Source organism: Notechis scutatus, chromosome 1, assembly GCF_049901735.1.
Source record: "Notechis scutatus isolate UNSWTSFEM ecotype Mainland chromosome 1, rNotScu1.2, whole genome shotgun sequence".
Classification (NCBI taxonomy): Eukaryota; Metazoa; Chordata; class Lepidosauria; order Squamata; family Elapidae; genus Notechis; species Notechis scutatus.
The window spans coordinates 267492265-267518475 of NC_142009.1; the positions used below are offsets into that span (position 1 = coordinate 267492265).

At 37.4% G+C, this 26211-nt stretch overlaps 1 protein-coding gene across 5 annotated transcripts in view; it reads right to left on the bottom strand.

The window, feature by feature from the left end:
• Positions 1-281: 281 nt before the first annotated feature.
• CHST1 (carbohydrate sulfotransferase 1) overlaps positions 282-26211 on the bottom strand; it is a 31513-nt gene continuing 5583 nt past the window's right edge. For all 5 annotated transcript variants that reach the window (XM_026671026.2, XM_087951283.1, XM_087951286.1 and 2 more), the window contains 2 exons: positions 9287-9388; positions 282-5432 (listed from right to left, as the gene is read on the bottom strand). In XM_026671026.2, coding sequence (XP_026526811.1) covers positions 4129-5388 — 1260 coding nt within the window. In that variant the 5' untranslated portion in view covers positions 5389-5432; positions 9287-9388 and the 3' untranslated portion in view covers positions 282-4128. The remainder of the gene's footprint in view (positions 5433-9286; positions 9389-26211) is intronic.

Genomic DNA, 26211 nt, shown 5'->3' on the forward strand with positions numbered 1-26211 from the left:
CTGGCTCATTCTTGGATAGAAAAATCGAGGTCTATCAGGACTAGGATAGTTCAGGAAAACTTGGAAAAAGCCAATGGCAAATGACTTCTAAATTGTTGCCAAGAAAACTGCATGCTCGTGTCCATGAAATCACCAGAAACTGAAGTTGATTTGAGGTGCCATTAACATCTTTAATGTTATTTCATTTGAAACTGGCAAAAAAATAACTTCCATCCCAATTATCTTCAGAAACAATTTCTACATGAATTATGCATGAGTAAGACGATACCAATTCTTCTAAAAAAAATTTTTTTTAATTTAATCATTTTCAAACTGGCAGATGAGCAAATACCCACCAGTATATTTGAGAAAGAAATTACATGTTGGGTAATTACTTAAATAATAATAATAAGCTCCTATGGAAATTCCAGGTCAACCATTTAAACCTGGGGTCAATTGCATCAGACAGCAGCTGAACTTTTTTAGAAGAAGGGTTTGTATGAGCCAATGCTTTATGTCTGCTTCTCACCTTCTTATCTCTTTTTCTGCTATTGGAACAGAAAATGGCTTCAGGCAGGGTTCCATTACTACAAAGGCAGTAGTAACAATTGGCATTTTTATATGCCAAGGCCTTTTAACAATAAAATTAGTTCTGTCATTTGAACAAAGAAATCATAGTTAATTATTTATATGAATTTTAATTGAATCAAATTTGTATGAACAAATCGTATTTGAATAAACATTCAGAAGAAAAGGCATTTTAGACGGTAGTCCTATATCTTGAAGCAAATTTCAGTGAATTCGGTGGGACAGTACTTCTGAGTAGGCAAGTATAGGACTGCACAAACATTAGATAATGCATGCATATTTCACAGAATTCTCAGAAGTTGCTTTTTCTGTGTGATAAAATAGGTCTTATCTAAGGACGTATGGATCTCCCGTGGACTGCTTATATAAAAACCCCAATATTTTAAAAGATGCAGCCCAACAAAATATTCAGTTTTTAATAGATCAAAAATTATTCAAAGTTTTGATGAATATCTTCCCTCCTGATTTTCTCCAGATGTATTGGACCACAACTACCATCATGGCTTGTTGTCTGGTATGACAGATGTTGTTGCCAGATACATCTCTAAGGTGCTAAGCTGATCAACACTATCATGATTATTTCTGAACTGCCGATTGGGAAACAGCAATCTTGAATAATTTCCCATACCCAAAATATGGTCACAACATTGGAAACACTGAAACGTATAAACATGCAGTTTTACTATCATTATCAGTGACAAACAGGCTCAGGATAGGACTCTTCAGCATGAAGATCTCAATAATGAAAGAATGAACTTGTTCTTCAATGTATATTTAAAAAAAACATTTATAGTGTAGTTCTTGCAAATTTTATGTGTGCATTTCCTTTGTTATACTTTTCCCAAGGAACAAACACCAAAATGAGCAGATAATAGCCAGGTGGGGAAAGGCACATATGCATACCATTCACAACTCACTCTCACACACATGCTCCTTTGCTCATATAGAAAGCCTCTCCTTGAGTAGGAATTAGATTCTGCCACCCCACTGCCACCATTCCCTGGAGGAAACCGGAAACTTTATGTAGACTCCAGTACAAGATTCTGGCAGGTCACAGAAGGCAGGAAAGGCATGGTTTACCCTTCCTAACTAATTCCCCCATTTCAATCCTGCCATAATCAGGCTTGGGGAAAAGTACACTAAATATTTTAGTTGGTTTAGCAGCTGTTCCTTTTCCATAGGGAGTGCTGACTGCATTTGGATCACTAACACAGAATCCTGAGGATTTGTTCGATGCTAACCATCCATCTTTGGAACAGATTCCTGCTTCCCTTTGATGCCTTCTGCATGTTTGTCAAATAAGGGCTGCATGGAGAAAAAGAGCCTGTCCAGAGGGATTTTTTTTTTAAAAAAAAAAATTCAACATATTAATGACACAACCACCTGCATATAATCCTCTAGCAATGGTCCAGCTAAGTCCAGCTCTAGCCTTTCCTTTTTTGAGAACTAGGATCTGCTTTACATTTCTAGTATTAATTCTGACAACATTGAAACCAATCACTTAACTTGAAAGCTTAGATTAGGAAAAAGAAGCTGAATAGTAAAGACTACCCATGTTTTCCCAAAAATAAGACTGGGTCTTATTTTCTTTTGGGCCCTAAAATAAGCACTAGGACTTATTTGGGGGGTGTCTTATTTTTTTTTTCATGTACAGGAGGCCCACTTCTGCTTTTTGCTTGTGGCAGCCACCGTGAGGCATGTGAGGTGGAGCTGTTCCATATGCCCCGCACTGGCTTACCTTAGGGTCCCTGCAACCAGGCCACTCACACCCCACCTGCCTCACCCACAGTCATGGCACCATCACAATGCTCAGCCTCTTGCTCTGTTGCGGCCACAAGCAAGCAGAAGAAGTAGTCCGGCAGCCATGTGGGCTCCTGCTGCACATGGCTGCTGATGCAAGGCAGGTGTTGAAGCATGGATAGTCTGGCTGCGGGGGCCCTGAGGTAAGTCAGTGAATGGCAGCTCCACCACCACCCGCCTGGCCTTGTGATCATGGCACCACGAACAACCAGACAGAATAGGCAACCAGCTGGCTGTGCAGGCTCTTAAGTAAGGCTTATTTTGGGGGGGGGTAGGACTTATATTAGGTGTACATGTGGAAAATACACGAGGGCTTCTTTTTGGGATAGGTCTTGTTTTTGGGGAAACACATCAAGAATGGTTTAAACAATAAGGTGCTGAAAATTAGGGAAGGGGCCTACTGCTAACTCCAATAGTTCTTTTTGATTTGGGGTTGCAGTCTTGGCCATTTCCATCTCCTTTAACTTTGCCATTTGAATCAGGAGTTCCAATGTCCCATTAAGCTACCTTCCATGAACATATGGTGATTCTAGCAGGCAGACAGGCAAGGTTTCTTTAGGTTGAAACTCCTGAGTTCTATTTTTGTTACACTGAATTAACCAGTCATAGGCATCTAGTACAAGCTAAGATGGTATCACATGTGTCATGACATTGTCTTACAAAATGCAAAGTATGTAATTGGCATCAAATAGGTGCCCCCTCCCTTCTACCTATGATTTCTCGGGCAACCTGCTGCAATTGACTACAAATGAAAAGAGCAAGTGTTTAAAAGCTATACAGATCATAGGATTGCCATCACTTCTGCACTCTCGTCACTTAAAACAGATTGTCAACTTGTTTTATTATCATTCTTCTCACTGCCCAACCTTGACTCTAAAAATGACTCCTTCTTCTTCTCCCTCACCATAACATTAAATAGTATCCACAGCTGTCCTGAACAGAGTTCAACAGTCTCAAGATTCACTGAGCCTGGCTTGGTGAATTTCACCCCCCCAGGAACAATTGGTTTTATTGAATTCTTTATTTCAAGAAAACACAAAGATAAAGCATGTTGTCCCCGTTTAGCAAATCTCAATTTTTCTTTCTTTCTTTCTTTCTTTCTTTCTTTCTTTCTTTCTTTCTTTCTTTCTTTCTTTCTTTCTTTCTTTCTTTCTTTCTTTCTTTCTTTCTTTCTTTCTTTCTTTCTTTCTTCTTTTTTGGCACAAAGAAATGTCATAAGTGTTACTAAACAAACTGTGGAACAGCAACCAGCCTGATAACATGACTCAGATATATCAAAACAAGATTAAAAACAAAGAGACAATTCCACCATCAGCTAACAGTAAAACCTGCTCATAAAAGTTGGGAGGGAGGTAACAACACTATTCATAAATTAGACATATATATATTTATAATTATATATATATATATATATTTATAATGACCTCTTACATTGTAAAAGTAAAAAGTGCAAAAGTATAAGCCTTCAGATTCCCATCAATGTGGAAATCTGAGGGTCACTTTTTTTCCCTTTTATATATTGTTAAGTGTGTGTGATTTGTAAACATTGCTACCTGTCCACAGTTCGTTTATTTTAGTTTTTGCTCTTAAGACCCAATAGTCATCCATCTATACAATGGTTTGAGAAGGGGAACTTTCCTTTTGAGAATCCCATTCAACAATTAGTGCAAATTTTTTAGAGAGTAGGCGGGAAGAGGGAAAGTAAGGCAACGGTTACAAATGGCTCATCTCAAACTTACAATAGGAGCCCTAACATCTGCATTACCAAAAGGGCAAGAAATCTCTTTCTTCCACCAGACTTATGGAGAGGTTTCTTAGTTCCTTCTCGGAGGATACCAGTTTGTAACCCAGTTGTATTAATACCTGCTGGCATGCATTCTGTGTGAATGCTACAATTTCATAAGAGAGGCGGAACCGCCACTTCTCTGCTGTTGCTGCTGAATTTCGGACAGTCCCGTATTTGTGCTTGGATGCAGACCTGTCTCCTCTCGTATTATTCTGTATCCATCGTTCCACATTGCTATCCATTGGGATACCAAGGAATTCATAGATTTCCTCAGTCTTTTTTAGAGGATTCCTAGCTAGGTCTTCATATCGCACCAACATGTATTTGCCTTTCAGCCATGAGGGTCTATTTAAGCCAGTGGATACAGAGTTCAAAAAGTCCTCACAAACAGTGGTGAGTTGTGTCACATCCAAGTTGTAGGGTTTCCTACCTGTGCCATCCCAGATTCGCCAAAGTCTGTAAGTGTCTCTAAATGTTTCACTCCTGGAAGCAAGGATGCCTCTGGGGTCCCTCACTAATTGTATAATTTTCAGGTTGAGCCTGGGATCATCCACCAAGGCCCGAAGGTCATTGACCTCTGGCACTCGCACTGTTTTGATAGCAACATGCCCATGATCTTTGCATGATTCGGTAGCTAGGGTCAAGTTCAAAGTGCCACATTTTTTTACGCAGTCTCCTTCTTCCAGAGTCGTATTAATCGGTGCCAGTGTCTCACAAACTGGTGCAGAGCATAGAGCTTTGCTGGCCCCTCTCCTGAACAGTCTGTCTGTGGTGTGGTTCACCGGCTGGGGTTTGATGTAATTTTCCAAAAAGTAAAGATCACAGTCATAAAGACTCCTCAGCAAATCTCTGCCAGCTCCCAACATGATCCGTCGGTCCATGGAGCCCTTCATCTGCGTTAACTTTGGAATCAAGGTAAACTGGACATGGTAAAGGGGCTCAAATAAATAGAAAACATCCAAGTGCTGATTAAAGAGTTGACCGACAAAAGAAGAACCACTTCTGGTGGTGGCCAAAATCAGGACATGAGTCTTCTTAGAAAGGTTGTAAGAAAAGGTTGGGCTTTCATCACACAGTCTGTCAGCAGATTCGGCCTCCTGATTCAGGCTACAATTCATGGGATTGGGTACAGGGCAACTTTGGAAGGACTTGGTTGTGAAAGTGCGGATGGCTGTGTACTGGATAGCAATGGAGGCCAAAGCAAGTAAGAGGACAGCCTTCCAAGAACATTGCATGGCTGGTCACCTTCATGGAGATTCGTCACAATTCAGTTTAGTATCTGCAACACAATAGAGTCAATCTGATTGAATATGAATATTTATACTCCCACAGAAATCACACATGCTCTGTACAATAGCCTCCTTTCAGGAATTTCAAGAAATCAATACAAAAGGTATGCGGGTCTGTATATGTGTAAACACTGTGTTCTGTAATCTCAAGACTTTATAAGTAGAATGGTTTATGTACACATCTACATGTTCAGCCCCTGCTGAGAAGAAAAAAGATGCCTAAGGGCTACCCTTTCTCTCCTAGTAAAAAAAGGTGAAAATTGTACATTTTCATTGCCAATGAAAGGCAGTCCCCTGCAGTCTGATCAGCTGTGGCAGCCTGTATTAATAGCTGAGGAGTGTAGGCAATGTATGACCCCAGGTTTGTTAATGCTGGGAATAATGTATATAATCCAGGCACAAATTGAAAATATGAACTTCAATTACAAAAGGTAAAATTCAAAAGAATCACATTTTCTCCTTTAAAAAAAAGCAATACCTGGGATGTTTAATGGAAGGGGAAAATGGCTTTCACAAGCAATGTACAACCTGCCTTTTGCCAGAGGATGCAGAGGTTGGAGTGCAAAATTCAAATCTTTACCTATAAAGCATACCGAGAAGTGTAATTTACCATCCCACAGCCTAATTGCCTGCAGAAGAATGACAGTAAATTAGCATTTCCTTTCCCTTATACACAATCCTGATTTCATCTGTTTCATGGATTAAGCACACACCCACACAAGGGAGAATGCAACCATGGGTATGCAAAGTGTGGTTACTGAACAATTAACTCTGTCATCTCATCTGCTTCCTGATCTTTTACAGGTTCTGTTTCACCCAGTTCCTCATTTCACTCGGGTTATGTTCTCACTGGTATTCTGGTTTATTTACTTGCACAGAATACCCATTTCTTATTAAACAAACTGACTACATAATGCTATAGCCAATCAAATCGGGGCAGGGGGAATAGGGACTCTTCCACACACTTATTGATTAACCGATTGCCAAAGGCAACTGTTTTCTACATATGATTCAGAAAATTATTGAAGAGGAAAAGGTCATTGAGTAAAATCAATCCAATAGTGTATTTTTATTTTCTAAATTATCAACATAAAAATACCAAAAGATAAAATGTCAGCCTTGTGGTGACTAATTATTAAGACATCTCTTGCAAAGTGTTCAAAAAATAAAATGAATTCTTCCTGTGCAATGCGAATGGATAGGCAAACATTTTTATGAGTCAAATGCTGAATCTTCACAGCAACAATCTGTAAGATTAAGATGCTGCTATTGGGAAGAATCCAGCAGTGTTATTCAGAAAATTTAGATCTAGTGGATCCTTCTATTAATGGGAGGAGGAAATTGTATACTTTTCTCAATTCCCTTTTCCCCCCTCAAGAATATTCCTAAAAATAAATTTCAGAAGATTGGTTGACCATTTAAAACAGTTTGGAAGAAAATATATAGAAGGAATCAAAGAGTAACACCTGTTTTCTTCCTTCATTAGCTTAGAGACATTACCTGACTCTAAGAGTTATCTTATCCAGTGCTGTACCACTCCTTTATTCTCAATATTGAAAGTTTAATTCAAAGGATGAACCCTTGCTGTGATCCAACATCTTCAGATGGAATAGATCTATATGTGGACTTATTTCTATTTCACAGGAAAGAACTTGAAACTGTTGTTTGTAGTTTAGGATTTGAAGCAAAGATGAACAGATCATAAACCTTTTTTGAGGTTCCACTAATGAAAGGCCGACAGCCTCTGGAAATATGCCTAACAGATTTCTTGAAATATTGCAGATTTCTTGCAATAAAAACCATTTTGGATAATGCAACTGCTATCTCTGGACATATTATTGTTTAAGATGCTTTTGTCGCTGCACTTCTGGCAATTTACATTTAATCCGATTTATGACAAATATGACCAGACTGAGGCATTTGGCAACAGTTGCCAAAATATTTCATCTAGACTGAAGGCTTCAAAATCTGTTTTGGGGGTGTGGGGGGAGAGCTTCAAATTGCTTTCTTTCCTGTAGAAAAACCATAATGAAAATATATACTGATATGTATATGCTGTGTGTATGCATGTGCGTTGGTTGTAAATGTATCTATATAGGCTAAAATTAAATATGTATATTCAAAGTAAAGATATCAAATGTATATTTGGATAGCAACAATTTTTAAAATTAAAAAAATATCTTCTGAATTGTAGTCACTACAAAACCTTCCCTTTTTTTATCACTGCCCATATAGCTAAGCACTCTGTAGTGATTCAAAAACTAACAAAAGGCCATTGGACAACCAGTCATAACCTGTACTTTGAAACTGCAGCCGGAAAATGCATGGGAGGGTTGAATTAACAATGGAAAGGAGACGATTACAGGATGAAATTATCTATTTCTATTGTCAAAAAAAAGTAGTCACTGTATCATTCTAATGATGAGTCAGCTAAGTAATGCAGATAAGCTCTCTGTCTATTGAACTAACCTTCAAGTATTGTACAAAAAAAATAATCATTGAAATGCATGATTTGCAAATGTAAAAAGAAAAAGTGGGGGGCTTGTAAAATGTGACTCAGAGAAAGGAGAAACACGTTATTTGATTCATGCAAGCACAGTCCTTGCATTCTAACAAATGGGAGACACAGCTAAGAAGGCAGTAAAGATCTAATGCAGGGGTGTCAAACTCAAGGTCCTGGAAAAAGCAAAGGACCAGCTCGCGGTGCCTGTTATCAAAAACGGAGTGCATGCAGCCCTCCCGAGCTCTGTTTTCGCTGGCAAAGGGTTGCAGGAGGCCATCGCAGCTGAAAACAGAGCCTGGGAGACTGTTTTCTCTGATTAGAGTGCTCAGGCCATCCCAGGCACCCCTGACACGAGTGATGTTGAGCTGGCCATGCCCCCCACCCGCACACCAGTCAAACACAACCCTGACGCGGACTTCAATGATATTGAGTTTGATCTAATGCTTCTCATGGTGGAAATACAGGAGGAGGCTATAAAATAGGGTGCAGACTGCTAGAATCTGCTTTCAAAATGAAACTTGGTTATTGTTTGAAAAACTTTTAATCAATGAAAGCATTCTTCCCACCAGGTGCCAAACCAAATACCTCCTGACTCAATCCCCATCTTGGCCCTTGTGGGAAGAGTCAGAGCTTCATGGCCTTTCAAAGGTAAAAAGGGTGTCTCAGATGGCAACAGTTAAGGGAGGAGACCCTTATTATTTACTAGAATCTCAGATAAGCATAAGTCAGCCTTTCCATATTTTACTGTATCCTGACAACCTTACAAAGTGGATCGGGCTGAGAGATATTGGCCTGTTTCACATGACACTAAATAAAACGGTGAGTTATTATGTGACTATCTTTGAAAATTGCGCTCCAACAGTTCATTTAGCTCTTTAAAATGTGTAGCTTACCCAATCAAACTAGAAATCCTGGTTTCCAGAAACCCAGCGCAACTGTTTCAGATTTTGCTAATGCAACTCTACCCACAGGCATCTGGTTACTTTTACCAGACTGATTGGTTTGACTGTCCCTGTCCCTATGAATGCCAATGCCTACAGGCCTAGAATTTCTGGATGGTTTCCCATATAAGTACAAACTCTGTCCAATCCTTCTTAGCTTTTCAAGAAAACCAAGGTTATCTAGGTGCTGCACCCAGCAGGGCAAAAAGTCACTCAAGTATACTATTGAATCAGAAGTTTTGTCCCAAATATTTAATTTTTCGTCATCCTAACCAAAGAGAATTACAATCACTCTCACATCACACTTGTGGGATAGATCAACAATTCAAGCAGCATGAGACCATCCAGAATTTGCTGCCTGGGCATGTAAGAACAAGGAGTTAATCATGCAATACTTAACTGTTTCAATGGGTAACATGTTGTGCAGCTGTTGCAGGATAATAGCATGCCCTGCTGTCCTCTGCTTCACTATTGTGAACTTCCTGGCTATAGAGGAAGATTTCTATGGGAAACAGAAATATTACATTAACGTTCTCTGCAGCAAATACATGTTCTTTAAACAACACAGAATACTGAAAAATAATAATTGAGGGGTCAAGATTTCTTGTCCTTATAAATGTGCAATGGATAATTCCAAAGGTTTTGTCTCACAGCACAAATGAATAATATCAGTGTTTCCATGAATAGCTACTTGCAGTGGACCTCTGCATCCAAGAGTTCCCTATGGACTCTTGAATAGCAAAATCCTGCCAGCAGATGTATTTGGTGCTCAATGTTTGAAGCAATGTACCAGGCCTCCCTGAGGTTATTGTTTGCAGTCAGTATATTCTGATCTTTACTCCCTTTAGCATACTTGAGATCATGTCAACTATATTTAACTAACTGATCACTTATCCACAGGGAGAGGAACTTATATGTTGTTGATATTCAATTGCAATTTAGATGGCACGGTTAATGACTAAAGATGCTGGGATTTGTAATACAGCAACATTTAGATAATCACAGCATTCCATGGCTTTAAGAGCTCAATTTATTGTTACTCCCTGATAAGCATAACTACATCTAACCACCTTAATTTTGATCTCTTTATGAAACTACATTGGCCTAATTTCCGGATGAACCTATTGCAAGTCAAATTAATGCAGCTTCCTCTGCAAACCTTTATATTTAGATATCTCTGTGAGTTGGACGTTATGTGTCCACAAGCCTAGCAGGTAAAGTATGAGAGGCTTCCTGTTCAATGATCATACGTTCTTGAAAATTAATATCCAGAGTATATCTTGGTTGTCTGGTAGCCAACTTTGATCTAGTATTCCTTCTGATCTTCTTTCAGTCAGTTGGAGATGGATGGCATCCACATTGAATGAAATAAATAAATAGACTGTTAATTTTCAAGTTTTTAATCCTACATGGATCTTATGAAATGTATATCTTGGGCTATATTCTATCCAGCCAAAGATAATACTTTGCTTTCATTTAATATCTCTTGAATTATCTATGAAAGTTTTTATATCCACATTCACCTTTGTTATATACTTGTGCTTCAGTATTTCCTCTTTAGTGCACAATATTATCAATTCCCTTAATGGAAAACAGAATTTTCAAGTATCCTCTCTTTTATTAATCAGAAAAATGAATCACTTTTCCCATGTTTTTAAGCCTAATCATCTCTATTATTATGCTTACATTTATGCCAAACACTGCGAAGCCCTGATCATCTGCAATAGAAAGCAAAGGGCTGAAACTCAACTATTCTCCTCTCAGTTCATGTTCTTTGGACAAAGGCTGTTGGAATAGACTATTATTGAGTGTATAAACACAGTCAGCGTTTGTCTGTTTTAATCTGGTGGCCATGACTGTCTCCCCATTGTGCCTTATTGCTATGTTTTTTGGTTTTAACTGCTGTAAATGAGGGAGTGAAAAATATCATCCTCCATGCAGTGTAAAATCTTTGCATATATTTTGCTAGGTTGTTAATCTGAATTTGTTTAGTAAAGTGAACTTTATTGTTTATTTGTGTTGGTGTGGGTCTTTTTAAGTTAAGTACTTAAATAAGGAGTAATTCCTGACTCTGAGAGTCATGAAGCAATGGAACAGCCTAGCCTGTCTCTTGGTGTTACGGATCACTGGAAGTTTTCAAGCAAAGATTGGACAGCAATTTGTTGGGAATGGCGTGAGGATTCTTGAACTTGGCAGAGGGTTGGACTAGATCATCTCCAAGGTATCTTCTTCATGATTCTATAAATCAACACAGCACTCATAAATATTTCCCACACTGGAGGTTATGGTCAAAAACATACTTGACAGAAGTAAGAAAATCTGTTTAAATTAATTCCTGCAACAAGTTACTTGTCTACCTTAGACCAAGGTGATATCAACAAGAGTACAGAGCATTTTGATAAAAGTCTCATTCAGTAGATTGGATAGCACATGCAAATGAAAGACAGAAGCCAAAAACAGATGTTGCTGCAGTTTGGCTATGGGATTTGGATGAACAGACTATGCTGGCACTTTTACTCTGTCCCAGAATGAGCCATACAAGCTGCACTCAGGGAGAAGTATCTTCTTGGCATAAGAAAAACACTATATAAGCCCAAAATCTCTCCCAGCTGATATAAACACTTATAATATTTTAGACATGTCCTACAAAGTTCCAGGGTAGACTATATTTAAGAAATACATAATTGGTCATACTCTTACAACACATATGAGGCAACCTGCCATTCTTTGTCATCATAATTTTATCCTATTATTTTTCCAAAATTATTTGGGTAACCTTTCTTGGATATACCCTATATTTAGCAATATATGTAAGATACGTAAAGCTAACAGTGAAATGACTGACTTCACAGTCAGTCTGATCAAGTCCTATATTCAGTTCATGACATCATACTGATGGATCTTTCCATCAGAAATGAAATCTGGCCATAATATGAAACAGTATCAGAGATTTCATCAGGATTCTCTGGCTTGTATTTCCTCAGGACCAAAATATAAATGAGTGAAAACAAACTCAGACTTGTTGCTTGCTATTTATTTACATTTGGGGAAGGAAAATAATAGACTAGAGTTAAAATCCAGAAAGGGATGTTTACTTTTTTATTCTTGCATATAATGAATATGGGTTAACTTTGCTCTTTAGATTGGTAAAACAGCTTCCATGTTTTCCACTTTACACATAAACACAATCATACAATTTCTCTGCATCATAGGAATTTAAACTTCCTTCTTTCTCCTGACAAAATTCTTCCTTACACTGTAAACAAAGTAAGAAATTCCAGCAGCAGCTCACAATATGAAACTATATTTTCATTCATTGGTCTAACAACTCTCTTCCTTAGCACTGGAACTGCAAGATATATATTTTTAAAACATCTGAAAATAAAAGAACACAATAAAATACATGTTTGCAAACTCAGATATCATACAAATATCCAGGCCTGGTATTTGGGATTAGGTAGGAGTATTCCCACTCACTTAATGACTGATGGCCAGATTATCAATCACATAAACACATTAAATGGTCTGAATAGACAAATATTAATAAGTGGTGTGGAATGAGACTTTTAAAACAGAGGACATTTTGTTTTTAAAGTTACAATGAGAAAAGGCTTTTTAAAAAGGCAGGTAAAGCTTAGAGAGATGGGATGTTCAGTTTTAGAGACTGAGCATAAAACACTGACAACAAATGCTGTGTAAATCTCAAATTAATTTACCCAAATATTTTTTTAATCTGCCTCTGTTGCAAACAAGAATCTGAGGTTATTCTAATAGCTTGACCAGTAGTTTGCTATTTTCTCTCCCATTTATTGTGAAGTTTTCCTCCACCCACCCTTAAAAGGCACATGCACAACCTTTCATCTTTAATAGTTGCTCTGAGCATTGCTTAAACACCCAAAACAGTTTGCTTCATTGGTGTATTGATGCACACACAAATCTCTTGTCTCCTTATTGCCCATTAAAGCTCAATGGGAGAACAAGAGCAGCAGCTGGCAGCCAACAACATGAAGAGGTTTCTGCAGCCAACAACATAACTACACATACAATGCAGTTTCAGGAATACAGTAGCTACAAATATGTTAGTATTCAACTATTCCATCTCAAAGCTTCTTGTGGCTTTAGCATATTAAAATGCCTAACTTAGGAAAGGTCAAAGTTCTTGGTGATTTCTCCCAAGAGGAGACTGTTGTAGACTGATTACTTGTCTAGAGAAGAATCAAGAAGGGGGGGGGGGGAGGCTAGATCATCTCCATGTCAGTTACAGAAGGCAAAGCAGGACTGCTTTGAATGGGCCCAGAGGCTGATTCAAAATAGCAATGTTTTCATTTATCATTTAACAGCAATGTTTTCATTTATGACCATGAATGTTTTAACTCCAAAAAATGCATGAAAATTAAACTTTTTTTCCCTTGTAAAATCTGTGCATAAGACACTGCAATTAAAAAAAAAATCCAGATGTTGCACAAAGTACAGGCAGTCTTTGACTTATGACTGATCACTTACCAACTGTACAAAATTATACATTTCCTTCTTTGGTTACTTATGACCTGGATTCAAAATTCCAACATCTAAGCCACTCATGCACATTTATTTATTTATTTATTTATTTATTTATTCATTCATTTTATTTGTCAAACAATTATTAGATAACATGTATAAGTATAAACATGCTTATAAATACATGAAATTGATACGAATAAGGAAAAAAGAAACAATAGGACAGGGACAGTAGGCACGTTTTGGTGCGCTTCCCAGTCATGTGATCACATTTTGGGCACTTGGCCACCAGACTGCATTTATAGTCATTTGCAACAACCAACAATCACATGACCAGGGATGGGATTCTCCCGGTTCAGGAAAACCCTTTGTTCAGACGATCAGCTGGCTCCGAACTGGTTTGCTCCAATGAGCATGTGGGCCAGTCCGCTAGACCCTGCTCTTTCCTGTGCTTTTATGTATTTTTGTTAGAGCTCAGCTGATTCACATGGCAGAGCAGTTTTCCGTGCCTCAGCTGTTTTCTTCAGCTGCAGTTGAAGGGAAGTATTAGCTTTTTTTAAACAAGGAGCGCGTGGTCAACAAACCGGTTTTTATACCGGTTGAATCGCACCACTGCACATGACCATGATTTACAATGCTTTTTGCTTTGGGGATTTTGTTGGTTTTTTTTTCCAGAAACCTGCATATGTTTCCAGTTTCCAAACGAATATGCTCATTGTGGACAATGGATTTGCTTGAAAACCACTGAAAAAAAGATTGTAAAATTGGGCGTAGTCATATGGTGACCCACTTAACAAGTAGTGTGACTTACAACAGTAATTATGGGTTCAGTAATGGTTGTAAGTCAAGGACTATCTGTAGCATGGCAGATTTAACCCATCCTATCCCTATATGGTTGGCCAATATTTTGCAAACCTGGCTAATTTTAATAAGCCTTATTATGGAACTATATCCCAAATTCAATCTGTAATCCCATGATTAAGAACAGAATCATTTATATGGTGTAATCAATGCTCACAGGTCATTTTTGCAAAAAGAGATAATCAAGAAATGCTTGCCTGAAGTCACTTACGTTCTAAACTTCTTTATGGGAGATATGAAAAAAGGGATTTAGTCTCCCTGAGAGATGAAATTCTATTTCAAAATTCTCTGTTTAATTTTTTTCAGATTCCAGTTCTAAAAAAAAACGAGTTAATGAATGGAATCCCATACAGACATACGCTAATATTTTAAAACCAAGCCCATTACTCTCCAAAAAAACAGTTCAAGATTGTAAAATGTGAACATGGAGGAGGGGAGAATGTTCTGAAACCAAATGTAAGGCAAAATGAATTTATTATTCTTCAATCAGTAGTTAGATCTTCAAACTGTAAAAATGCTTATTTATTTCTGTATGAAAAACCTAACTCTATCCAGCTATTAACAGCCCTACAGTTCTAAACTGTTTTGAGCACTTGCAAGCAAACAAATATTGTTGCTTAACATTCTTGCAGGAAGGGAGAAAAGGCCAAACAGAAATGTTTATTTTCATAATTGCTTCCCTAAGAGACATGGCCATAACAGGTATATAGTAATCTGTAATATATTGTAGTCTGTAATGTAGTCTGTAACAGGAGTGGGATTCAAATTTCTTAACAACCGCTTCTGTGGGCATGGCCTAATTTGTGGGTGTGGCTTAAAAGTCAAGTGACTGGCTGGGCAGGGCTTGTATGTAAATATTATAAATATTTACATAAATATTGAATTTTTTAATAAAAAAGTAACTTTTACCCAAAATCAGGCAAAGCAGGCAGGCAGATTGAGTTGCTCACAGAATCACAGATTCACTTAGAGATCTACCATTCTGCAATCTGCTACCTGAGTCTATCACATAAAATTTGCTTGCAAGCAAACTCATAAAATTTGCCAGCAAGCAAGCTCACAAAATTAACATACAACACACCATGTATGTAAATATTGAATTTTTTATTTTAAAAAAAGAGCAACTTGTACCCAAAATTAGGCAAAGCAATTAGGCAAAGCAAGCTCACAGAATCAGAGATTCACTTAGAGATCTACCATTCTGCAATCTATTGCCTGAGTCTGCACTGAAAAATAGAAAGTTCAGTCCTAAGGAAGTTCAGCTCTGCTTTTAGATTAGCTAGAAAGCAAGAAAACCAAGGATTTCTTGCTTTCTAGCTAATCTAAATCTCCTGGCACAGCAGAACAGCAGATGATCGAGGGGGGGGGAGGAAAAATAGCAACTTACCAAACGCAGGCAAGTTGGATGGCACGCATGCCATGTAAGGAGTGAGTGGGAGGGGAGGGGAGGGGCACGGCCAGCCAGTGACACGATTTTCTGGTTCTCCAAACTGGGCAGAATCATAACAGCCAGTTCTATAGAACCAATCCGACCAGGTAGAATCCCATCCCTGGTTTGTAATATATTAAGGTAGTCTGTAATATATAACAGAATAAGACCTTGGAGGTCTTAGTCACTTCATCAGTTTCTGAACAGTCTTCATCAAACCAGTGGCCAAATTCCACCAGTTCTCCCTTCACAAAATTGGCATCCCTGAAAGAGCCGCTGTATCTATCTGGGAAGTTGCCACATACATCGTCACATTATCTATGTAATCTAGTCTTCTGCACTTAGATGTTCTTTGGATCAGGCCTACCAAACTGGTGGCCGATAGACCAGATACGTCATGCACAGGACGCACCTACCCGAGCTCCAGAAAGGCAAAAGATGTCACGATATATCATGATCTGGCCCGTGACACAATGTTTGACACCAAATATCAATTCTAATAATCCCTACTCACTCTAAAGCATCTGAAAAGCACCAGACAGGTAGTGTATTTCCAGAATCATATGCAGAAAGGTCTTTTTCATAATTATTGCTTAAGAGATGCCAAGGATTGAACCTAGAACCTTTTGCATGTAAACACATGGTCTGTCAGTGAGCCACAGGCCCTCCCCAATTCCTGCATTCATAACTATTTAAGTTTATATTATTATATTATTTAAATTTATATAATTTATAGCCTTTTGCTATTTGTTCATTGTGGTCCACTGCAACATATTTAAATTCAGCAGTCCCACAACAATAAACAAATTGAACAGCAGGAACAGAATACGTAAACCCAGAAGTTTAAAATGTAGAAAGTTCTGTGATATTACTTCAAGTAACAGTAAAATCCAACCTATAAAATCCAAATGTCTTCTTAAGTAGGAAAGCCTTAATGTTGCAGCAGAACATCAAAGTGAATCTGCTTGGGGGGAAAATACCAAATCTAACAGCTGTCCCCTTCTGTCAACTAAAATTGTCTTGGAACAGATCTGAAGGTCTCCACAGTTTGTATCAATAAGAGAGACAAGAAGATAAATCAGATACCCACACTTTACAGATTTAAAGATAATTCTGCATCATTGCAAAGAACCTACAAATCAAGGCAACAAGTATCCCCTTCTAAAGAAGGATCACAATAACAGTTTTAAAAATCTCTCTACATCACTGAAGCATGGGAGTGCAAGTTTTTGTTCAACTCTTAATTTTTGACAGGATGTGGCACCTTGATGCTCTCAGGAGCAGGTTCTTGTAGGCATATTACAAAACACACATACAATCAGTTAGTTTCTAATTGGGAAATAAATCATCCCCATTTTGGAGAATGAACACACAAAGTTCGTTTGCAACAGGCAGCCACTGAATAAGAGTGCCATTTGCTAGGTCCACCATAAACTCTCGTTAACTAGCTAAAATCTCTTTCAGTTTTACAAAACTAATAATATCAGGTGCTAAACAAAAGAATAGCTAGGAAGTTCTAGCTATAATAGCCTTACTCTTGGCCATGTGGAAACTGAAGTAAGAAGAATAAAGGCTTGCCAAAAATGAATTATTTGTGGACAATCTAGTTTTTCATGCGCACTCCAGCTTTTCAACAGAGCACTCTCTTTTGCCCTCTTGTGGTACTCTTTTCCCGTCTTCTAAAATATTTGGAATTTTCCTTTGGATTGATAGTGGCAAGAATGTAATGGCTATGAAAAATGAACCCTTGTCCTCTAAAAGTCGAGACAGATGTCAAATATGTTTTCTAAATCCTTCTTTTACCAACAAGCTTCACTGTCAGTTTACAACTGAGTTTTATTTCACACTTCTTCTTTCTGCTTCTCATCCCTGCACTTTCTGATGTCTGTGATGTCTACAATTCTTGAAATCGTCTATTTCAATACATAGAGTATGACCATATTTCTACAAAATGATTAAGGAACTTTCATTTGAATAAAGTCAGAAACTTAAGGCAAAACAAATAAAAGATTTTATCTGATTCTAATTTTTAAGGACAACTGTGGAAGGCTCCTCTGTCTAATGCTTACTCTTTGCCCTTTCTGACTCCAAATGATTCCCATGAAAAATATAATAGCAAAGCTGATGCCTGCAGAAAATTCCTCTCCACTTTCACTGAAAATAACGCTGTATCCCCATTGGAAATTAGGGCATTCCCATGTTTCAAATTACAATTTTATAAAACTACTGTTGTATTCCTTTTCTTTTCAGCTCACTAGCATGGATGACCCGAATTCAACAGAAAATCAAGAAAAAAGTAAGCAATTTTCTAGAAAGTAATTTTCTGTCTCTTAATAGTTTAGTGATCAAGACTCATACTAATTACTCAAGTAGACAACATTTGCAACATTTCAGTCACAGCAAATCACAAGAGAAATAGAGAAAAGGGTAAGGCTAATTTGGTTGTTTTATTCCTTTTTTCTGGGGGAAGGGTGATAATATCTCACAAGGAGGAGTGGGATTATGATCAAACATTTTGAAAAAAACCTGAATCTATTGCCTCACCGAACTTCTCTAAAGTATCCTGCTTATAATGGTATCTAGAGGTTTTGGTGTGTGAAGCAAATAGCCTTAGGGCAGGCTGTTTTAATTAGGAGAAATGATATGAGGGGAATGAGTGGAGAAAAAATAAACCTCTCCCCACCTCCCTACTTCCAAGACTTGTTTTTATCTTAGTTATACAAAAGCATTCATGGCTAATATACACAATTATTTTTTAAAAAGCCTATACAAAGCATCTTAACATGCCAGTTTTCTTCTATCACAATCTTCTCCTGGTGCTTTGTGAAAGTGCTAGACTACAGCTTCCATCACTTCTATTTTTGTCATGGCAAAGATGAATTCTACTGTACAGTCCCCTACACTTTGACAACATAAAAATAGGGAAGAGTTACACATCTCTTCTCCCCCATTTATTTATTCATATATTCATTTCAGTATCACTTTTGTTTGCTTCACCAACTGTGCTTCTCAGAGGAAAATGCAAGCACTTTTACTTCTGAAATTGTTCAGATAAACAGCAAAGGTCAAGGATAGCCATGCTTTTGAAGACTGCTTGGCACAAGAAACTGTCTGGAAATGCCAAGGAAATTCAAGCTAGTCTTGCTTAGGCTAACTTGGTACCATACAATATATTGTTTTAAAAAATCAGCTTGCAGCCAAATGTTTTGCCCCTTTCCCATAACATTATGAAACTCAATATTTATGGGTCATGACCTCCTAATAACACATTCTTCCAGACAACATAGCAAAGAAAACTACCACATTCCACTACTGTTTTTAAAGAGCATGGCAGTGTACTCCTTTACCCTCATTCTCTGTGTTAAGCCTTCTTGTCTTTTCGTGCCAACATTTCTACAAGGCAGCTGCACTAACAATGTCCCTGGCATTAGCAATCAGAGCCCAACACTAAACTTCTACATGAAGAGCAAGAGAAGATTGCCAGGGTAGCCTAACCAAACATATTCTTCATCTTTATATATCTATATCAACTTTCCCAATCTAGCACCATCCCAAAGAGTTGGGAGTGCAGCTCCAAAATTTCTAACCAATATGTCCTCTGTAAATTGCAATTCCAGCTCATACAAAGGATACCAGAGTGAACCTAATTTACCTGACACTTAGCCCAAATTAGGAGTTCTTAAACATTTTTACCATCACAACTCCCTTCAGTGTAATCTTAAAACACATCTCCCCTAAATATCAGCACACCAAAATGAGCACCAATGAACAGTAAAAACAATACAATGAAACTATATTTTTAATAAAAGCATAAAATGTTGAAATAAAAGGTTCTTCATATCTCCCCTGGACTTTGTCTGCACCTTCTCAAGGGATCTATGTCTCACAGTTTGGGTAACTCTGGTGTAAATAATCACCACAGACTTCCCAGATTCAAAATTGGTACATGAAAATAAAATTTCATATTGTAAGTAATCATGTGAACCAAACTGAAATTTCTAAGCCTATGGATAAAAAAAAGAAAAGGTTTGTAGCAGAGGTGGTATTCAGCAGGTTCTGACCAGTTCTGGAGAACCGGTAGCGGAAATTTTGAGTACTTTGGAAAACTGGCAAATCCCACCTCTGGCTGGAGATTTTACAGTGTCCTTCCCCTGCCACACCCACCAAGCCACGCCCACAGAACCGGTAGTAAAAAAAATTGAATCCCGCCACAGGTTTGTAGTAATAGGTAAGACATTGAGCTAGAAACTGGGAAAGTGTGAATTCTAGTGCTGCCTTAGGCATAAAGCCAACTGGGTGATCTTGCACCAGTCAGTTTCTCCCCATCTGGCAAACCAGTTATGGAAAACCTTGTCAAAAAATCCTACAGGGACCTGCCTATGCAGTCACCAGTAGTCAATAATGACTCAAAGGCAAACAAAACAGGGGTTGTGGGAGAATAAAATTATTCCTGGGACCTACAACATAATGCTATTATTTTTTTTATCTCTGTTCAGGGTTAATAGAAGGAAAATTATCAAAACCAGGGGAGGTTATTCCTAGAACTTCATATCAGCCACCCAATCCCTTGATAGTGAGATGGGCAGCATATAAATTTAATAAATAAATGAAATACACTTCTAGAATCTTTTGCTAGCTTAGATAAAAAAAAGTAAGCAGTAAAAAGTAAGTAAGCAGTTAAAAGCAATACCCATCTCTCCATTGCTTCCATTGTGCACTTTGCATACCACAGAGACCTTTTCAAGGTGTGGAAAAGCAGCACAGTGAAAAACATGGGGAACACCAACAGCTTTTCACACAAAGACCTGAGATTCAACCCACATGAAAGCAACATGCTTCCGACAGTTTTACTTACTTGTTTTAATCTGCAGGTTTAATCCACCCCTGTTTCAGATGAACTTCATAATTTTCCATCTTTATTTTTTGACTTAACCTTGCTTTCTGGATAGATCTGAATTGATTTCTTTCTTTTTTCCTGCCCATGCTGGCTGCATCCCTACTGGGAAAGATATTTCAAGTTTCTATGTATGGAACACAGTGGGAAAGAGTCAGAAAATAGATGTGGACATAGTAATTAACACAAGGCTTTTCATTGGAAGTTTAGTATTGATTTCCAATTTTATTTCTCGATGCCCGCAGAGGGTCCCTCATTTGGGATTACATCAGCAAGGACTTGACATCTGGTGACTCACAATCACACTCTTGTCTCAGGGGAGAAGGGAAAACAGGAGGAGGAGACCTAAGAGCTGAGCAGCTATGCTAAGCCAGCAACAATATCCCCGCCATATTGTCTGTACCCAACAAAGTGCTCACTCCCCACCACCACCCAGTCCTTGGAAATATTGTTACCTAAAGTCCTAGATCAGAGATGGAGAACTGAAGGATTGCTCAGCTTTGTAAATATTGTTACACCAAGCAAGGCTATCGAGGAACAACTTGCTGAAGGAAACCAAACCTAAACTCAGTTAATTTTGCTCAGAGACTTCTGGTATTCTGCAACCAAAAAATGGCAGAACTCCTATAACAATGTTGCCTCCGATGCTTCTCATTGCTATCTAGATTCAGCTCTTTAAATTGGGCTGCTATCATAGCTATGAAGAAATCCATAGCTTGGCTCTCTCTCTCTCTTCTCTTCAATTTTCCCTTATGTTTATTAATTTGAACACTATTAATCAGTGACCTGAGTTTTGGTATTCAGAGTTTATATTTCATTTATGACCATGAGATTAGCTTGACGGATTTAATATAGTAATAATCAAGATAATAAGCTGACATTCACAATGCCAGGTCAGTAGCTTCACTGTTCTTCTTATCCATTACAGTCTTGCACATGCAATGATATATCTCAACATCTTATTTTGGTTTTCTGGTAACAATGCTGAAGAATAGAATGTTCAGCTATCACAGCAAAACAGGTAATAATGTTGTAAGAACAGGTTGTGTGGTTAGGAAATGTGCCTGTAAATTTCATGGCTTAGCTGTCATACAAACATGGGTATATTGCCCTTAAAACCAGCAGGCGTGATTTTACACAACACTGCTTTCTACAGTGGTAGAGAATGAAGCATGAGCCCCTCACCCAGCATTATGAAATCTTGCATCTCTCTTGCCAATATGATTCTGGCAAAAGTCCAATCCCTAGCAGCATCTGTACTATATTTTCACTATCCCTAAAATGCATTATAACGAACAAGTCTGTTTCCATGGAAACAATACTGTGCCTCAGGATTTGGGGGCTGGCTCTAAACATGATTGTCAACAGCAAATGCTCTAGGAGATTTAGGATACTCAAGCAATGAGACTGGGTCCCTCCCTCTCTCTCTCTCTCCTCAAGCTGACACGGATATCCCATATAATGTAATGCAAAGAGTAAGATAAAGGCACATGGCTCAACTTTTTCCCCACAGTCCCAATTCAAATTCCTTTAGATGACATCAGAGCTATTGCAGCATTTGGGAATTACATGGTAGCATGCCAAATAATTCCCTACCAGGCTGAGAGATGAGTTTCATTCAGCCAACCTGCCAGTCATTTTTGATACACTCAACATATCTGAATATAAGCATAGTTAAAAGTTAACTTTATACTTCATGCAGATATAATGTAGCCATACCATTATCTCTCTGTATACTGCATTTTCAGTTACAAAATCGCTGAAGTATAGCATATGTTTTCAGACTTACGAAATAGTATATGTCACATCCTTTTAGTTGTGAATTTAAATCAGAGTATTTATGATGGAGGAAAAGATTTTTGCAGACTTCTACATTGTACAAAGTCTTATTCCAGTACCAACAGAGAACAATTTACTAAATCTCATCAGTTTCTCAATAAGACCCATTATTCTTTCACAAGGGTATACTCTATTATTTTAAATTTACTAGCTAGCTAAGCCTGATAAGTAAGCATGTTTCTTTTATTATCTAATTCAGCTTTTCCTTATATTGGAGAAGCCAGTCAATACTATATTCTTTTCGCCAATGATTTCCAAAACAACCCCAATAATATTCATATATGAGGCTCTAGTTTTCAGAATTATCAACATCCAGCATTTTCCCTACTATTAATACCATTCCCTATTGTTACTTACAATATTGCCTGTTTGCAGCACAGAGTGACTGACAGGTCTTAACATGAAACAACAATCAGTCTCAGAATATTTAGACTATAATGCAATACCTGGTTTCAAACAATCCCCATTCATACACATCTATAAGATGTAAGATCTCATTCATTTTGCTCTAACATTTATTCTGGTAGCAAAATCATATGAGCTAAATTTCAGCCATCTCCAAGAGATATTGGGATTGCACTTGCCACAATTCCCAGCCTCAATTTATCTAAAAATCATGAAATTGGGGTGACCAATACAGATATTTTCCAATATTAGGACAGAAGCAACTTCCTCATGATACAAGAGAGAATATGTAGATAACGAGCCATCATACCTAAATACAGTAGATTTAAACATATCTAATTGTATTATTTCTGTTGGGTTGAGATTAAAATCAAATCATATAAAACTTTAAGAAAGATAACTTTAGGAGCATCTTTTCAAAGCAGTATAGATGCTGGAGGGGGGAGGATAGAGATTATTCTGCAAAGATACATGAATCTAAACAGGATGATTTTATTGTTTGAGAGCCCCTTGCTAAGATATGTGAACTGGACACAGCCCAAGTTAAATCAGAGGAATCAACTTCAGTATTTCAGTAGAGACTTTGTTTTGACAATTCTGAATCAATTCCATAAGCAGTTGTCTAGTGCTAGAATTTGAACTAAGAACCCAGTCGTCTCTTACTGATGTTGCCCGCTTCCTGATCATATGTAACTAGAATGTATAATTCTTGCTCTACTGTAATCCGCTAAAAGATTGCATAGCCTTCGATGCCAAACTATTAAACAGAAAATGTGTACTAGATGCTGGTGCTGCCATAGATGAGATTATTACACCAACAGCCAAATCCCAAAAAGGTCCAGGATTAAATGTACCCAATTTTCTTTTCTCAGGATGGCAACAGAAACCAGTGGAAACCTAAGTCATATCTATATAAACCGTTGATTGAAACTGGTCCTCTTTGCATTTGTGAAATACTGTTAACTGATGATAAATAAGATTACCTCAAAATCATACTCTAAGAGTCTTTCTCTCATTGCTAAGAAGCTGTTGCCTTCAAAGCTAAGCTCCATGGTTTCCAGATAAGTTTAAACCTTACCCCAGAACTCATAAATAAGGACAAAAGGCACTGAAAAAAAAGTTCTGTCTAACAAAAAAAAAACAGTTTCTCTCTTTAATTTCCCTTACCTTCCCCCTCCCCACGAAGCTTTCCTCTTCCTAATGGATGCTTTTATTACAACTACAAACATAAGACTATTGGTTGGCAAAACACAAATCCTGCTAGCAGTGAACAAACTGCTTTTGCTACTTGCCTGACTGAATAACTTTTTTTAAATTAGAAATGCTGTCGCTTTACAGGCATAGAGTATACATGACACCAAGACTTGGGCTCCAACATGGCTTTATTATTTGTATATCCATTCTCAGGATACGCCAAAAAAATTCTGCAGATTTTTTATGCTTGTAAATATTAACATGCATTGGTTAGAGTGGTCAACTAGTTTTAAGAGAGCTCTATTTGATCTTATGTCATTCATCCTGCACTAACTTGATTTTCATATGAATTCATAACCTAACGGAGGCATGGTAGTATTTTGTGCATCTATATAAGTGGTCTTAAAATTAGGAGTGTTGAATGGTAAAGCTACTGGGTATAGCGAGAAAAAAAGTTGTTTCTTTATGAATTACTTCATAGAAAAACATTTCCTTCTTAATAAGTGCTTCTTTTTACAGCCACAGACGTCAGACTGTTGGTTTGTAAAACACAAATTCAGCTGGAAGTGAAACTATAGCGTTGCTGGCTGCCTTAACTATTTGACTAAATAACTTTGTTTCTTGAAATGAAATGCTGTTGCCCTGCAGGCATGGAATACAGCAAGCCATAATAGCAAGAGTTAGGCTCTGGCATGGTTTTATTTTTCTCATACCCATAAGAGTGGGAGGGCAGAATAATACAGAATGGCTGGAAGCACTGTTGCCATACAAGAAGATAAAAACTGGAGGTTGTTGAGAAATCCTTTGGTTAAACATAACTCAATCATCTCTGGGTTTACCAAATTGCATCCAACATGAAAGACACTGTACTGTTACATCAGTGATATAAAAATCACTTTTCTGAACAGCTGAATAGCATTTAAGAAACAAATCCAAGAATTAGCAACTTTTTTCAGCACAACAGAGTGTGTCCTAAAAAGAGAAAGAGTCTGTGACTAAATATGCAGAGTATACATATTTAAAGCTCAGATAAAACGTGTCATAAAAATAGTAAAGCCAATTTCAATCCTCCTAATAATTTTTGATATATCATACAGATTACTTAAATCGTCTTTAATAAAATGTTCAACTCAGCAGAATCTCTTTAGCCCACACTCATAGTACAAGCAACATAAAGGCCAACCGCATTACATATTATTTTTCAAGTCAAAATCCATCTTATAAAAAGTCTATCTTAAGGTAATTCATTAACTTTATTATTCCCAACATGTCTCCTTAAAATAACATTTCTATCTGCCTCGTAGATGATGAAGATGACTTAAATTTTATAGCTACTCACACCACATAAACTGAAATATGAGCATAGGGTGTCTGATTTCAGTTCAACACAAAACTTTGAAATATATGTGCATTGTTCCATGCTGAGAATATTCCCAACAGCTAAATATTTATACTTCGTACTTTCTTATAGGAAAGTATTATAAGTATGCTTGTATCCTTAGAATCTATTATGAAACCCTTCTTTTGATCTTTTATATTTTAAAAGTTGGTAGGATCAGAGAGGGTAATTTTTATGCAAATATCACAATATACTTCACATTAACATTCTGTCCAATCCACAACAGTTATCATTATTACTATTATTGGTATTGTTTCAAAATATTTCAGCTTATTAGCCAAGCTTTTTAGTTATGACTTAACCCTTGAATCATATGATTATAAACAATTCCAGTCCTTTCTCGATCTGACCCTTGGTAGTTATAACCAAGGAACCATTGTGAATATTCTCAGTATGGAACAATGCACATGTATTTCAAAGTTTTGTCTTAAACTTGAAATCAAACAATTTGTGCTCATCCCTGATCTTAGGGGCAATATTTTAAGAGTTCCAATTGTCTATGATCAGATTCTTTTTCAAACTAGAAAGATATCATGTATGGATTCCAATTCTTTTGACATTGGCTGGAGGTAATTTAGTTCAGGATATATAGGATATGGGAAGAAGCCAGTTAGGCACAGTTTGAAGACTAAAAGCAATTGTGCATTTTTGTTTGTTGAACTCTTGAGGCAAATAATTTTATTTTTGCTATATTCACAGGCTGGGATGAGGGGAACCTACTGCTAATGTTTGTTTCTTTGTTGGGCTCATTTCTGAGGTTGTGCAACAAATTAGGTTGCAAATATCTGTTCAACTATTGCTTCAATT